Raw genomic sequence first — 17,624 nt, 5'->3', positions numbered from 1 at the left:
ATTTGAGTCAGTATCGGCCCAATATCCGATCCGGTATCGGTGCATCCCTAGTCTTTATTAGACAGTATACAGTAGAGACATGGCAGGAAATAAGTGAAGGCTGGCTGCCTTCTGAGTGCCATCAGAAAACAAATACTAAATATCCCAGGAGCACTGTGTTTCACAAAAAGTAACACCAGAAAGTATACAGAGCGTCCTACGTTGATAATATTGGGGACAAAATGCTAATAGGAATGAACTCTGGTCTTTATTTTCAAACCAACACAGTTTTATTATTCGGTGAAGTGCTTATTTTAAAACCCCCCAAAAAAGAAAAACGACAACATTTTGTTTGAAAGGAAAAGGCATCATCAACAAAGGTCTTGGACTCTGACTGGGAATATTGTGACTACATAATCGGCATCTTAAACCCCATGGCCGCCAGGATGCCCCCTAATATTCAATTCTAATGATAATTTCATAATTCATTCATGGTGTTCATGTGGAACACATTTGTTTACTGACCCTCTTCCAGGAGGTCAAACACAGGTATACACCTGCAGCAAGGGGTGGGGACTCCATTGCTTGTTGACACTTACCCCCAGGGTTTCAACCCAGATCATGCAGATAAGATGTTACCTGCAACCACAAAACCACTATGCAGCCCCCACCCAGCAAACATTTGTATGTGGGGCCCATGTGGGTAGTAAATGGGCTGAAAAATGGGCCCTATATGGGATTGTCCACGGGTTCCATAATGGTCCAATGTCAATTGCCCACATGGATTCCATGCAGGATTACAATTGGTGTTATGTGGGCCCCAACTGGCCAACATACCCAAGACCCATCTTAGTCCCAGCTTTAAGTTTTATGTGGGTACTACATGGGGACTACATGGGCTGAAATATGGGTTGTAAGTGGGTTTGTCCACGGTTTACATGTTGGCCCTACAGCAGTTACCCTTGTGGGTTTCATGCAGGAGTACACTGGGTGTTATATGGGCCCAATCTGGGCAACATAAACCAAAACCCAGCTCGAATTTCCAATTAGTGACCAACCGGGGACCCACTTGAGTAGCCAACTTGGGGGAACCCATGTGGGACCTATTTAGTTGACTCAACTGGGCCACATTTGTGTTGCCCATTCTGAGCCCAAACGCTAATTTCCCATTAGTGACCCACCTAGAACCCACCTTAGTTGACCCAAGTGGACCCCAGATAAGATGCCCATACCCACTTGGTACCCAAGTACCCCCAGCATAACCCATGTGGGGCCCACATAACCATGTTGGCTGGGCATTACACATGTAGGAATATTAGTAATATTAATAATGAATACATAAAGTAGTTCTTCCATTTTGTTCCCCTTGCTGGGGTGTGTGCAATTTCTGCTATTGACCACAAGGTTTCACCATTGTTCAGAAAAAGAGGAAGCCAGCCACTTCCCCATTGGCTTTGGGAAGATATCAAGAAGGATGGAAACATGCTATTCTGTTAAATACTAAATAAACATGTCATAATCTCTACACTACGGTATAGTATGTGATAATACAACCAGGGGCACGAGTTTTTGTTAATACTACTAGTTGCTACTAGTTGCATGTAGAGCGATGTAATAATAAGGTGAAAGGTTGAATGAAGGGATGATGGAGGAGGAGGAGGAGGAGGTTGTCGCCACCGGCGTTAGTAACGTTAGTTAGCTCACGTACAAGACAACACGGTAACCAACCTGTGACTGTCTCACCTCAGAGACACGTCTTCACGGGACACGCTGGATGTAAACGGAGAGACAGCTACATGTGCACCATCAAGGTAATGCTATTTGACTACAGTCCCATTACACAGGAGAACGCTTTGTTAGCCTCATCCTACCGTTAGCTTGCTCTGCTAGCATCACGGATCCAGCTAGCTAACTGTGGTAGTTAGCCGGTGTGAGAGGAGAGCATCCTCTTAATCTGCTCCTCTTGTCCTTTCAGTTCAGCAACATCAGCTTGCCCTCGGTGTAAACACCTAGCTATAGGAGCTGTCTTAATTTAGCGAAGGGAATACACATAACATTAATAAAGCCAATTGGGCTAGCTAGTTGCCAACTTCCTCTTACAGGTTTCCATGGGAACGTAATTAAAATGTTACTGAGCATCTTAACAACATAAGAACTACTTCTGCTTAGGCCTGTCTCATACACAAAAGCATGTATATATATAACTTTATTTAAGCAGGAAAGCTGATCTTTAACTAACAGGAGTGTCTTGACCAAGATATAACTAGAAACACAGAGGTTATATATATATATACAACTTTATTTAAGCAGGAAAGCTGATCTTTAACAGGAGATATAACTAGAAACACAGAGGTTTACAATATAAGCCAGCTTTATAATGAATTACACAAGATCTACAGTCTTTGTTGACTCTTTTGTATCAACTATTTTGCCTAAAACTATGTGCTTAAGGAAAACCGTTTTGGAAAATGTGAGATAATGAGTTGTCCATCCTGTTTTTGTTTTTGTTTGCTTTGTTGTCTTTGCTTGTCAACGATGGATCTGGGGATCTGTGTCTTACATTTTGGGTTTCTTCTTTTTTTAATTGTGTTTAGTGTTACCTGTAGATTGTTTATGACAGAATAACGTCACCAAACCAAACTTAAGCTGTCTTCCATGTATTGTCTCTTTCATAAAGCATCAGACAGTCCTAGTATCTTACACTTACACACCAAAAACTGATAATAACCTGATATTTTCAGGTGGAATTTCATTTAATTCTCACTGTGCAATATCATTTTCCACCTATGCAATTTTGTTAATAGTCTGTGTATTGTCAATACTGTATATACGGTTCCTATTTTTATACTTCCTTCTATTTAAATGCTTCATATTTTGTTACACTATGTTTAGCTCTTTTTTACTGTTAGCTGATGCATCTTGTTTTTTGCACTATCCCCTTTGCTGCTGTACACTGCAAATTTCCCCACTACAGGACTAATAAAGGAATATCTTATCTTATCTTATCTTATCTTATCTCACCTACCTATTGCAGCTGTTTAACATCACAGGTGAAAATGATAAAACGATAAGTGGAAAATGTATTAATAATTTCAGTAATTTTTCAAGCAAACAAATAAACATTCACAGTTTCCTGCCTATCCAATGTGAGGATTTCATGCTTTCTTAATTAATATATTAAATAAACTGACTATCTTTGGGTTTTGGACTGTCGGTTGGTCAAAACAATCAATTTGAATACATCACATTGGGTTATAATGGGCATTTTTCATTATTATCTAACATTTTTAAAATAGTTACACCTGAACTATACAGTTGTCCCACTACATATAATATTACAGCTTCACCTCCCGTGCTATCCTGACATAATGTATCCATACAAGCAAAAAAAACATTTTATTATTATTACACATACCATTTAATAACAGCTGAAAGAACCCCATGTGAACTGTCTGAGACCCAACACCCAGTAACCTCTCATCTAGTTTTGAAACTTGCTTGAAGTCTTTCAGACTCAAATGTACGTCTTGTCCCGGTTCAGTTAGGGTGGGCCTGACCATCTGCATGGTCTCACCTCCTCCTAGTACAAACGTCACAGCAGAAGAAGAGACGTCCCCCTCACCCCACCAGAACCTCGGCCGGCCAACTATAGTGCTATTATAGTTCAAGCAAAGGCTAATTGTTAGTCACTTACAAAGGATTGCACAGTCCAAGTCTCTGGGCGGTAATGCTGTCTTTTTCTACTGTAAGCGATATTACAGTGCAAGATGTGCCTCTTTGCGTTTTTCTCTTTCAATGTAACGGGAAGTCGGCTTGATGACTGCTGACAGACAAGTTTTGGAGAGGAAACTGTAAGTTGGTTTAGTTGTTTACTTGTTTGTCTTTGTTTGTAGAAGAGAAGATGGCACTGGTCGTGGTTGGTGCTCTCCTGTGCCTGTCTTGTTGGATCTCTCTCTACTTTATCTTGTGTAATGTTAACGGGTCCAGGAGCTGTGAGTGGAACTGTCGCCTCGTCACTCTGGTACACGGCATCCTGGCAGTCTGCATCACAGGGTACATAGGCTACGTGGATGGACCCTGGCCTTTCACTTATCCAGGTAGGACGCAGCTTCAAATTATCAATGTTTCTGCTTGAAAAATAACTTAAATGTGAAATTGATTATTAACATAGTTGCAGGTGATTTTTTTGTCTCTGCATTTAGCATGTTGTTGAAACTGTGTGTTACTTGAAACAGCTATTAGTGTGCAAAGTTTGATTCAAACTACCAATTGGAACAACTGAATAGTATGAATAAATCTTTCAGCAGTGACCAAATAATTTGACCTTTCTTGTCTTTTGCACAAAGTTCTTAATCAGAAGTTTGTTTCTACACGTTGATATTAATAATAATGTGCTCCTGTCACAGTAATAACTAATTTTATCTCTGTGATTACATGTTTGTTGTATTGTATTTAAAAGATATGCTAACTAAGAACTGTCTGTTTCTGATGCCAGGTACTAAGAACACTCCTCTGCAGATAAGTGCCATGGTGGTGAGCCTGACTTACTTTATTTTTGATATGGCCTGGTGCGTGTACTTCCGCACAGAGGGACCCGTTATGCTGGCCCACCACACCATGAGCATCCTGGGAATCCTGTTGACCCTGTGGTTGGGGGAGTCTGGCATCGAGTCGTGCGCGGTACTCTTTGGCAGCGAAATCACCAACCCCCTCCTGCAGACACGCTGGTTCCTCAAACAGACAGGACGTTACGGGACGCGGCTGGGGGACGTTGTGGACGTCCTGTTCGTGTCGCTGTTTGTGTTGATGCGAGTCTTTGTGGGAGGCACAATGCTGTACTGTGAGCTGATCTCCCCGAGACCCAGATTCTTTATCAAGTGCGGGGGAGTGGCTATGTACGCTCTATCCTGGGTGTTCATGGTGGACATTGTTCGATTTGCCATTCGGAAGCGCAAGAGCTGGCAAAAACAGAAGCGAGAGCAACAAGAGATGGTGGCAGCTAATGGTCATGAAGTGAAGAAGGACTGATCGGCTTCTCTAAAGGAAATCTGTGTCGGTGTTTTTCACTTTGGAAGCGCAAGGGAAAGTGCAAAGAAAATCAACTTTTTGTATGTTAAACTGGGATATTTCAAAGTCATGGTTTTCTATGTCAAGCAATATCCTGTGACATCTGTCTGTAAGGTCTAACACCTGCACATTTTTAAACTCGTATTTTTATGCAGCCATTGCAGCTGATCACATGTTTGATTGTTGTGTAAAATGTGCAGTTAACAAACAACACAGATGTAGTTTATGTCACTGAAAACCAAAGCACTTTCTATCAACACATGAACAGATGTTGCTTTCAGTGCAGTCAACTGTGGCCTAGTCATATGTGGTGGTGGTGGTGCTGTTGCTCCAAATGAAAGCTCCATGTTATGAAAGAGACAGCTTACATGTAATGCCCGTCCTTATTGTGAAACATTTTTAGCCATTTCAAAAAAGTTAGGATTGATTTTCTTGTAATTCTGTGTTTTTTTGGTGCTTGGGAAACTTTGAGCAGATGTGAAAGGTGTACTACTCAGGGACATGAAGTCATACCAGAAAGTTGGGATGGACTCCAGAGAAATGTGTGTGATGTTACTTTGTTTAATTTAGTTTATAGCAATCCCTATAACATTTTGCCTACTGTCTGAAATCCTATTCCAGAGCCTGCCCAAAAAAATATTTATTTTACTTTGCTCGTGTAAAGTGATACATAGAGAGGAACCTTTCAATTATATAGTTCTACACTGGTAATGCTCTTATTTTGCAGTCCATTTGGATATAAATATCTTGAAATGTTTGGTGAAATGGTGTTAGAATTTGTACTTTATGTAGTATATTAAGTTATTTGAGGTGTATGATTTCAAAAGATCTGCACTCTGTACCGATAGCTCCCAGTTAATTTAATTTAATAGTCATGTTTCAGTCTCACAGAGATCTTGTCAGGCAATACAATTTATTGTGAGGTATCTGTGCAGCGTGCTGGTCTTTTATCTGGCTTCTTCTTCAGTTACATTTTTTTTATCCAGCACCTTTAAATGTTTTTGAGATGTACATGTTCTATACTCTGTTTGTCTTAATCTTTGAGACAAACTAATGTCAGGTTGCCCCTGACTTGGGATAGGATGAAAACCTGTGCAATCATACATGCATCTTTTGTTTCTAGCCCCTAAAATGTAAGATTTTCACATTTAGTCTTAACACAAGGCAGTGACACACACACTGGGCAATAGTTAGCATTTATCTACTGTCAGTAAAATCATATCACGATTATATAATCATATTGAGTTATTATTTTACAAAATACTACATACATACATACTAGTTATTTAATTTTTGGATTTACATGTGTGAAGAGTTTGTCTGAGTTTTAGTCTTTAATGTGTGATTTTTGCCTACATTTATTGCCATAATGTGATATTAACTATCGGAAAAATATTCATCTCAATATTGTGACATTGATTTGAACCATATTGTCCAGACAGACACACAAGTGCATTATGGGATGAAGGCAGGTGGGTTGTTATGTGTAGAGAACATTATGATTTAGCCCGCTCCATGACTGGATTTGTTCCATGCCAAGAAAGTTAACAGGTTTCATCTTTGTGCTCAGACTTTATACCGGTGTTGTTGTTATTATTATGACCATATCTTGTTTGTTATTTTAGTGCACATGGATATCTGCAGTAATGTGCTAAAACACTTGCCATCCCTTTGTTTTCCTATTTATATTTGATTGAGATTTGATTTGTTGCACTCATACAAGGTCTGTTTACCTGGCCGTCACTGTTAAGAATCATGTGAGCATCACCATTACATCTAAGAAAGTCAAAATCTAACTGGTGTGTGCCTTAGTTATCTGAATGTACTTTCCTAATTTGTTGAATTGTTTTTTTTGTCTTGTGCTGTACTGTAAAACCTCCAACATAAGGATAGGAATAACGAAGAACCATTTTCAGATTGGGGTTTCATGATTTGCCTTTGTAATCCCTGCGTGAAGTCAAATAAAGGTGTGATAGATTGTTTGTATGCTTTCAAATCAATTTTAAAAAACTAAATGTGAACTAAAACTAAAGGATCAGCTGCATTTTGCATCATTACAGTAAATACCACAGATACTCAGACGTATTATTGGACTGAGACTGAAGTTACCTAAACTGTCCACATGATGGTGTCATATCAATTATATATGAATGATCAGTGAGGAAACATGAAGACAGTCATTTGACAATGTTAAAATAAAGACATTAAAAGGGGAAAAAACACGTTTACAACAACTGAAAATAGTGTCACATTCTACCTTTATTTCAACATTAGCCAGTTTTACTTTTTATTGTCCTTTTCAGCATTCATTCAACAGTTTTAAATATGTGTATATTAAATAAGCGTTGGAGCACACAAAGTTTAACATTGTGTATGATACTGTATGTAATAAACAGTGTATTGCATATATTGTAGAGTGTCAGGTGCCAGAAACATAAATAATGAAATAGGACTGCAATGCACAACACAGTGAAGATAATTATATACAGTGTACTACTTAATACATTTAGTATGCTAAATTAGTGACCGGATCCAAACCAACAAACAAACAAAATAGAGTGAGAGAAGGTAGAGAATAATAACATGCACATATTTCACTCATGTACACAAGCACTGGCTATTTAAAGGTAAACAGGATACAGGCAGATTTATTGTATTAGTGCAAAATATGGCCTTTTGAACACCCACCACAAACCATATCCTACATTATATCATCGATGTTGTTGTGATCGGAAGTGCATTTTCTTTTCTCAGTTTGGTAAAATTACAATAAACGCACATGTGCAGTAATTATAAAACATATATTCAATGGGCTGTTAATGGAATCAGTGTATATTGATTGCATTAAGTATGGATGTTGGGTCTTGACATCTTGTCTACACTGATTCTGCAGTAGTTTACATATATATATATATATATATATATGTGTGTGTGTGTGTGTGTGTGTGTATATATATATACTGTATATATATATATATGTATGTATATTGTATGTATTTGTATACGCATGTGTATATATGTATGTATTTATTTAATTGACATCTTGTCTACACTGTCTGCAGTAGTTTGCATATATATGTATATATCTATATCTATACATACTGTGTATGTATATATATATATATATATATATATATATATATATACTGTATATGCTGTATATATACATATATATATTTATTTATTCATTTTTTGATTATCAAAATTGTTGCCGATTATTTTTTTGTCAGTTGATTGAGTGATTAATCGACTAATCTGTGCAGGTCAAATATATAACATTTAATTTTATTCATAACCTACTATATAATGAATACTATACTACTATTACTACTAGTAATAAAAGTGGTGGTATCATATTTTATTGTTGTTATTATTTTCTAGCAGTGTGCCCCTAACATTATCATGGATGTATTGAACATTATACTGAAACAGAGTGAGTTGTTTTGTTGTTATTATGTTATTTTGTAGCAGTGTGCCCTACCTAACATTATACGGAAACAGAGTGAGTTTTATTGTTATTATTATATTTCTAGCAGTGTGCTCTACCTAACATTATACTGAAACAGAATGAGTTGTATTGTTATTATGTTATTTTGTAGCAGTGTGTCCTACCTAACATTATACTGAAACAGAGTGAGTTTTATTGTAGTTATTTAGTAGCAGTGTGTCCTACCTAACATTATACTGAAACAGAATGAGTTTTATTGTAGTTATTTAGTAGCAGTGTGTCCTACCTAACATTATACTGAAACAGAATGAGTTTTATTGTAGTTATTTAGTAGCAGTGTGTTCTACCTAACATTATACTGAAACAGAGTGAGTTCTATTGTTGTTATTTAGTAGCAGTGTGTCCTACCTAACATTATACTGAAACAGAATGAGTGTTATTGTTGTTATTGGGTTATTTTGTAGCAGTGTGCCCTACCCAACATTATACTGAAACAGAGTGAGTTTTATTGTTGTTATTATTTTCTAGCAGTGTGCCCTACCTAACATTTTACTGAAACAGAATGAGTTTTATTGTTGTTGTTATTATTTTCTAGCAGTGTGCCCTACCTACTAACATTATATTGAAAAAGAATGAGTTTTATTGTTGTTATTTAGTAGCAGTGTGTCCTAACTAACATTATACTGAAACAGAATGAGTTTTATTGTTGTTATTATTTTCTACCTAACATTATACTGAAACAGAATGAGTTTTATTGTTATTATTTAGTAGCAGTGTGTCCTACCTAACATTACACTGAAACAGAGTGAGTTTTATTGTTGTTGTTATTATTTTGTAGCATTGTTTCCTACCTAACATTACACTGAAACAGAGTGAGTTTTATTGTTATTATGTTATTTTGTAGCAGTGTGCTTTAACATTATACTGAAACAGAATGAGTTTTATTGTTGTTATTATCATATTTTGTAGCAGTATGCCCTACCTAACATTATACTGAAACAAAATAAGTTAAATAATATATAATGAATACTCTACTATTATTACTAGTAGTAATAATAAAAGTGGTGGTATCATATTTATTGTTATTATTATTTTCTAGCAGTGTGCCCTACCTAACATTATACTGAAACAGAATGAGTTTTATTGTTATTATGTTATTTTGTAGCAGTGTGCTTTAACATTATACTGAAACAGAATGAGTTTTATTGTTGTTATTATTATTTTGTAGCAGTGTGCTCTAACATTACACTGAAACAGAATGAGTTTAATTGTTATTATTTAGTAGCAGTGTTTCCTACCTAATATTAAACTAAAACAGAGTGAGTTTTATTGTTATATGTTATTTAGTAGCACTGTTTCCTACCTAACATTATACTGAAACAGAGTGAGTTTTATTGTTATTATGTTATTTTGTAGCAGTGTGCTCTAACATTACACTGAAACAGAATGAGTTTAATTGTTATTATTTAGTAGCAGTGTGTTTTAACATTACACTGAAACAGAATGAGTTTTATTGTTATTATTATGTTATTTTGTAGCAGTGTGCTTTAACATTACACTGAAACAGAGTGAGTTTTATTGTTATTATGTTATTTTGTAGCAGTGTGTTTTAACATCACACTGACCCAGAGTGAGTTTTATTGTTATTATTATGTTATTTAGTAGCAGTGTGTTTTAACATTACACTGAAACAGAGTGAGTTTTATTGTTATTATTTAGTAGCAGTGTGTTTTAACATTACACTGACCCAGAGTGAGTTTTATTGTTATTATGTTATTTAGTAGCAGTGTGTTTTAACATCACACTGACCCAGAGTGAGTTTTATTGTTATTATTATGTTATTTAGTAGCAGTGTGCTTTAACATTACACTGAAACAGAATGAGTTTTATTGTTATTATGTTATTTTGTAGCAGTGTTCTTTAACATTACACTGAAACAGAATGAGTTTTATTGTTATTATGTTATTTTGTAGCAGTGTGTTTTAACATTACACTGAAACAGAGTGAGTTTTATTGTTGTTATTATGTTATTTTGTAGCAGTGTGTTTTAACATCACACTGACCCAGAGTGAGTTTTTTCCCATCTCCCGGCGGAAGTGGTTAGTTGCAGCGCTGTACTGGACTCCAACAGCTAGCTGGCTAGGGCGTTGCTAGCGGCAGAAAGTGGGATTTTTGGTACCTTTCCGCAAGTTATATTCTCGTAAAAAATAACGCCTTGCGTTGGAGAAAAAACACAGCAATTGATGTTCGCTAAAAGCCTTCACCTTCTCGGTGTGTTTTCTTCGTTTTATCCAGCAGAGGACTGGTGTTAACTTTCTGTCCCGTTAGCTTGGCCACACATAGCTAGAGAGCTAGCCTCTGCTATCCATCCAACGGGAATACACGGCTCAAGCCTGGAAACATGGAGTCAAGGAGCGCTGCGCTGTGCTAACTAACACGACTTCAACTGGATCTTTCGTTCACTCAAGGAGACTTTTTTCTGAAGGACATAACACGGAGACATAGTCAACATTCATGCCGTGTTGTTGTATATACATTTCCCCTCATTGTTGTGAAGCAGTTTGCTTAGTTTGCACTCGAAACAAGAGTTTTTGTGCTGAAAGATCTGTTTTGTTAGCTGGTAGCTGGAGAGATTCAACAGCACAGTTTTCCGTGAGAAAGGGTTTTTCTAATCTAATTTAATCAACCATCTAAACCAGTTTAGTTGTGAATCTGTTCGTCTTCACATTGGGTATAACATTAGCTGCAGTTGTGTTGCTAATTTCTCTCTTCTGGTCACGGGAGAGTCGTCCACACACACACAGCCACAGACAACAGACAGACAACAGGCATTTCTGGGAGCAGGGAGGAATACCAACAAATGGGACTGGAGGAATTTCCAGCATCTTCACGGATCATTTAGAGGAAAACCGAGGGAACCATTCAGCCTGAACCAGGGTGGAGGTGGAGGCAGACGGACTACATTGCAGGGCCAAGGTGTCTGGATTATTTTGCATGGAAAACTGGGATGTGAATGCAAAAAGGAGTTCATATACATGCACACCAAGTTGTGCCAGCTGACGCAGTATATTTATTCTTGTTGCCAAAATATTGGGTGGGATATCATCTGACTGCACAGCTAATACGACAGAGGCCCTGATTATTTATTTTTTTACTGTAGATTCCTTGCTATTATTTTGGCATAACATATAGGGCAGTATTTTCCTCTAGTGTTTGTGGACTTGCCCTGCAGCAATCTATTTTCAACGCCATCCTTTGCCTACTTCAGACTTATGCCAGAGAAGGAAGCTCCAGAAAATCGCCTCATCACACTCTGGAAAATGTTAATCGGATATAATTTGCTGCAAATCTAGAACCGGAAGCCCAATGAGTGACACACAGTCCAGCTTCACTGACAGGTACAGTATGCAACCACTTTATATATGTTCTTTATTAATGCATTGTCTTGCACACATTCTTCACAGCAATCAAACATAGGCCTAACAATTTTGAAGATTTTGGTTATTATGATGAATCTGAAACCCACATGTGATGATGAAAATATGTTTTACCAAGCACTTCTTTGTGGTGCTGCTGTGGTAATCAGTAATAACTATGTTATACAATGTAATTACTAAGGAAGGACATCAGATCTTGATGGAAACTCTGCTGATCTCAGCATGGGTAATGGAGTTCTCTGCAGACAGTAAAGTGGTACTTGTTGTCCTTTAGGATTGAGAAGGCCTGCCACTGTTTTGTGTGCTAGGGAACAGTCGTATGTGATCCCTGTACACCTTTCAACATCCCTATTACCTCTAAGCCTTTAAAGCTAACCTTCTCCTACACCTATTAAAACAATCTCTGGATTTAGACGAGAGCTTCGTCAACTAATCACCTTATCTGAGGCATCTGTCAACTTAAACTCAAAGATAGGAAAGGACACTGTTGCTAAGGCCAGCAGGCTAAATAATGTGTCACGGCCAGGAAAACACACTAAATGGTAGAGAAGGATCAGTCTGTAATCCATTGTGATATAAATTGCCAATATTCTGTTATTGCATCCATACAATTCCTCTATGTTTTTGTATCCGTGGAGAGAAAAAGAGGTTTCTATTCTCAATTTGATGGCAGTGAAACGGAGAAGTGAAGCTGTTGCATTACGTCAAGCCTTCCCACCTGAATCCCACATACCTGCGAGGAGAGCAGGCCAACACAGTGGAATGTGGTCGGCAGATTCAGAGCAGAGGGAAGCTTTATTGCACAGGTTGGGATCTGAAATATCCTCCTGGCTAGGGCACAAGCTAGAGGCTAAAGCCCAACCCCATTTTACATGACCCCCCTCCCCCACTGCAATGATGGCAACACTGGCTGGCACCAACTGCTATTGTGGTGGTGCTGTTTATTGTGTGTTTTTTCTTGAAATAGTATTACCACAACACCGTCTATGGCACTATGAACTAAACTGGTGTAGATGCCATCATGTCTCTGGTTGCTTGCATCAGTAAAATGAGTATGTATATCATACAATATATTTGGTCATCTCAGATCTGCTGATGCATGTGAAGCCTTGAGACATGTATGCGACACACATTTGTTGTCTATTCATCTTCCCTTTAGTCTGAGTCTATGTGGGTTGATATCTTTAGTGCGAGTCCGTTTATTTTGGTTTCACAAGCTCTAAGTCCTAAAAGTAGATCAACAGTAGATCATGATGCCGGCCATTATGTTAATGCAAAAAAAAAAACAGTGTGACAGCAGTCTGTGGACTGTGCAATAGGGCTGTGTATTGGCAAGAATCTTGCGACACGATACGTGTCATGATGCTGGGGTAACGATTCAATATATTGCGATACTGTAAGCAAGGCGATATATTGCATTTTTTATTTTTTTTATTTAATTTTAGGAAAATGGTCATAGTATAAAGAACACACCAGAAATACATCATCTTAGAATAGGTAAAAAAACCAAAACAAATGTGTACTGCATGCAAAAAGTACATATTTTTTGCCCCAAACTGTGTGTGATTATCATAAAGTGGGCATGTCTTTAAAGGGGAGGCTCTTGGGTACCCATAGAACCCATTTTCATTCACATATTTCTATAACTTTGGAGCGTTATTTAGCCTCCTTCGCGACATGCAAGTACCACAGGGTTAGTACCAATGGGCTCCTTAGGTTTTCTAGTTTCATATGATGCCAGTATCTTCACTCAAGCTTTAAAACTGAACCCGCTACAACCTCCGAAAGACAGAATAGTGGCCAGGCCTGATGGTGGGCCGTCGGATTTTTAAGAGGTTAATTAAAAATCGATACAGCGCTTTGGAGAATCAATACAGTATCGCAAAACATATCGCAATACTCGTGTGTGTCAATATTTTCTTACACTCCTACTACTCATCTTCCCTTTAGTTAGAGTATGTGGGTTGATATCTTTAGAGTGAGTCTGTTTGTTTTGGTTTCACAATTGTTACTCTACCAGTAGATCATGATGCAGGCCATTATATTAATGCCACAAAAAAAAAGCAAAACAGTGTGACTGTAGACTGTGCAAGCAACTAGATCTGTATCTTTGTTGCACAAAAAAATATTGTTTAGCCTGCAGGGGGTTTTCCACAGTGGTTGATAATGACTTTATTGATTAATGGTGTTGTCTATCTCTCTCCCTCTCTCCTTAAGTCTGTCTGTATTTCCCCGTCCTTGCTTTCTCTCTGTCTATGTGTGGTGTTGTGCATTTTGTTTTCGCTCCGTCGGCTATGGTGGGAGCGTGCATCCAACATCTATTGGGGTTGGGCCGCCAGCCGATGGGTCAGTTTAGTGTGCTGTTAGCTCTTTGTCATAGAGTTCTGCTGATCTCCACGTTTTTTCCCACCCCCCCCTGAGGCCCTCCCGGGAAGTGGTGGTGCTGGTGACATCACTAATAGTAAACAATAGCTTTTAGTGGGAGCAAACTGGCTGTCCGCTGTATGCTCCTCTCCAGGTCCACCAGCGTAGGTCAGGTAAATTCAGGGAGGCTGGTTGGAGTATGTCTTCACTGTTACTCTGTTTGAGGAAAAATGTCTGCGGCTAGTTAATGATAATAGGGTTGCAACAGTTGTTATTAATTGATTCATTATCATTGATTCTAACGCAACTGTTGATTATGTGAATGATTGGGCGATCACTCATTTAGTCTTCTTTATACCTGCCATTATAAAGCCAAAATGCCCATCACAACTTAACAGAGCCCATGGTGATATGTTCAGATTGTTTATGCGGTCAGGTGAACAGGCCAAAAACCCTAGGAGCATTCAATATACAATCAAATTAAACACATTTGAGCTACTGCAACCAGAAAATGCTTGGGTTTTCCAACTGGATAAATAAATCAATACTTATCAATTGATATTCTGTCAATTGACTAATAAAGTAATTATGTCAACACCAAGTGATGATAACGTAGCACTGGAGATGATAATTGCCTTACTGCAGTGGAATATGTTTCCTCATGAGAAATGTTTTCATGAGTAGTTCTGACAGCTCGAGCTGCTTGTATGCGTCTCCTGTATTTGGCATCCCTCCCTCATAATGCAGTATGCTCCATCTAGTCAGCACTGATACTAGGGAAGCTGTGTCAGCCGCTCTGAACTGTGCATTAAAATGAGTGTCCAGAAGTCATTTAAAGCTCTGATCAGATCAGTGCAAAGCCTCCAGCACATCATGCAGTAGATAATGGTGGTATTTATACACTTTACATGTTTGCTGCAACTGAAAGGATGCAAAGGAAGATGCAACTTTTGCAGGTTGGATAAAAATACTCTAGTTCAAGTCAAAACCAACTTCTGAAAATAATTGATCAACACATATTTAAGATAACAGCCTACAGGATTAGCAGCTGTGATATACACTGTCTGTCACATCCAACTAGGACAGTTGAACATATCTTATGGCAAGTTGCTGAGTAAGCGATAAATCCCTTCATTTAATGGCTCCAGCTTCTCCAGTATAAAGACTTGTCACTGTTCACAGTCTTATATTATAGTAATTTGAATGTCGTTTGTTTTTTGACTGTTGGTCGAACCAAAAAAAGCATTTTGAAGAAAACATCACTCTTGGCTCAGGGAAATTATGATGTTCATTCTTGACTATTGTATGGGTATTTTACATACCAAACAACTAATCCATTCATTGAAAAAATAATTGGGAGATTAATCAATAATGAAAATACTCTTTAGTTGCAGACCTGGTTCTTTACTTGGAGATTCTTAATACTTTGTAGTAACCTTCCCTATCTCGCTGCAATGGAAAGAGTGGGATTTTCAAGATTGTGAATTCACTTTCTCCCTTTAAAGTCAAGAGCAGAGACAAAATCCTCTGAATAATACTATATATAACTATACCTTAACTCTACTTGTTGTAGCCTGTAGGCCTTTCTTTTCCATTCAAATCTTTGTCACAACATTTTTAGATCACGGCAAGCTCTCGCCAGCCACCAGGTCGTTGCCAGCTGATGCATTTTGAGTATTTCTTGGCTCAAAATGTGATAGTGGTATCTCAACCGCCTACATGCTTTTGTTTTTAAATGCAACATACATTTACACATGCTCCAGGTTGTGAGCAGGTGTGCAAGCCCACATCTTCCTTCCCTGCCTTCAGGGAGCCCTACTTATGGATTAGAATAAAACTTTATACTTGGATTTATTACTGTATTGATGTTTTAATTTATATTAAAATCAAGGGCATCTGTTTACAAGGTAGTCAAACAATACATTTTTAGAAAATACCAACGCAACAGGAACACCTGTGTAGTCTTACGGCCTAGACACAAAGAGCTTTTTTTGCGCCCCTAAGGCATGCTCAAAAGTGAAAGCGCCGCACAAGCGTTCTCAAGTGCCTATTTTTCAGGGCGCTGAGATAAACATAGTTCAACTTTTGGAACGCATGTCATGTGATGAGTAACAACCAATCACAGCCAGCAGATATCTTTCCTTTCTTCCGTAAATATCAGTCTATGGTGAATATGAAGGAGAAGTTTATTATTTTAGTGCAGGGCTGCCCAGAGCTTTACGACCTGTCCTACAGACAATATCTTAATTATATAATAGTATTATATTATTTAATTATGGTTGCTTAGTAACATCAGGCACAACCTTCCCCCCGCACCCTTGAAAGTTGGCAAAGCACCCGACTGACGTGCCTCCAATTTTCCAGGTGGTAAAAAATACGGCATGTGTCCTAGGCCTCATGCAATCAAACACAACAGCTCTGCAATAAATCCTACCGTTTTATAAAGAGTATTGTATTAAGAATTGGTTCAGATTGTGTCAGAGAGATGTTGATTCAATTCCACGGTAAAGTGGGAGGTTGTGGTTTGTGGTGCTGCATTATACTGAAAGGTGTTTCTAATACTTTGTCCTCCATGGGTAAAATATTAGAAAATAAAGTATGAAAGCTCATTGAAGTCCAGATTGATCTGTTGGAAGTGCGTAGTTGTTAGTATCACAAGTTAATCTTACTGTGTTATAGTATTAATATATATTGAGTGGCTGCAGGACTTCCTTACACAGTGGAAAAGGAGAAGCAGTTTGATGGCAATGACGTGTCTAAGACTTAAATGAGTATATTTTAGAAAGAGGACAATAATAAGGCATTTTCAAGTACAGCTACTCTACATCTGACATCACTACAACCAGCCAGAGACACATTCAGGCATAAATCACCAGTTAAAATGGAAACTAATTGATCCATAATAGTGGTACTCTGACTCCTTTCCATTATCAGTCCCTTCCTCCCGCAACAGTCACCCTGTATTCTGCTTCATGTCAGACCCTTACCCCATCTACTTAGTAATGTGAATCATGGTTTTAAAGGCCAGTTCTAATTAAGTGGTGCATCATCTTCCTATGTTGTCATTTCACCTTGTGCCACCCTGGAGTTATTCTACCTTTGCAATTGCAGTTGTCAGTGATGCATTTAACACAGTGCTCTGGAAATAGATGTTATTGACGACATTGTCACATTTTGGTTACGGCTGACAGCTTTATACTCTCTATGCAGCAAAACCACTGCAATATCTTCTGAGTTTTCTTTGTGGATGTGAGAAAAGCTCAATATTTTCATTATTACTTGAATTGTTTGTATTGCAACTAATTGAGTAACAAAAGTCGGCACAGAAT

General features: G+C 38.0%; 2 protein-coding genes across 5 annotated transcripts in view; both read left to right on the top strand.

The window, feature by feature from the left end:
* The first annotated feature begins 1,398 nt into the window (after window positions 1–1,398).
* tlcd5a (TLC domain containing 5a) lies at window positions 1,399–7,028 on the top strand. 2 transcript variants are annotated; one of them, XM_074642009.1, is made up of 3 exons: window positions 1,399–1,790; window positions 3,873–4,076; window positions 4,475–7,028. In XM_074642009.1, the coding sequence occupies exons 2-3, from the start codon at window positions 3,881–3,883 to the stop codon at window positions 5,005–5,007; spliced, it is 729 nt and encodes a 242-aa protein (XP_074498110.1). In that variant the 5' UTR covers window positions 1,399–1,790; window positions 3,873–3,880; the 3' UTR covers window positions 5,008–7,028. The 2 variants fall into 2 exon arrangements, with proteins under 2 accessions (XP_074498110.1, XP_074498111.1); XM_074642010.1 differs by lacking the exon at window positions 1,399–1,790 and adding an exon at window positions 1,841–3,724.
* A 3,560-nt stretch (window positions 7,029–10,588) lies between these two features.
* Window positions 10,589–17,624, top strand: part of arhgef12a (Rho guanine nucleotide exchange factor (GEF) 12a) — a 45,973-nt gene continuing 38,937 nt past the window's right edge. The window contains exons 1-2 of one of the 3 annotated variants that reach the window (XM_074642005.1): window positions 10,589–11,470; window positions 11,763–11,892. In XM_074642005.1, the coding sequence (XP_074498106.1) occupies window positions 11,861–11,892 (32 nt within the window). In that variant the 5' untranslated portion in view covers window positions 10,589–11,470; window positions 11,763–11,860. Of the gene's footprint in view, window positions 11,893–17,624 lie in introns of all 3 variants that reach the window. The other 2 variants (XM_074642006.1, XM_074642007.1) reach the window with 2 other exon arrangements.

Source organism: Sebastes fasciatus, chromosome 7, assembly GCF_043250625.1.
Source record: "Sebastes fasciatus isolate fSebFas1 chromosome 7, fSebFas1.pri, whole genome shotgun sequence".
In the NCBI taxonomy this organism is placed as follows: domain Eukaryota; kingdom Metazoa; phylum Chordata; class Actinopteri; order Perciformes; family Sebastidae; genus Sebastes; species Sebastes fasciatus.
The sequence above is the reverse complement of the archived record's forward strand: the minus strand, read 5'-3'. Positions and strand labels throughout refer to the sequence as shown.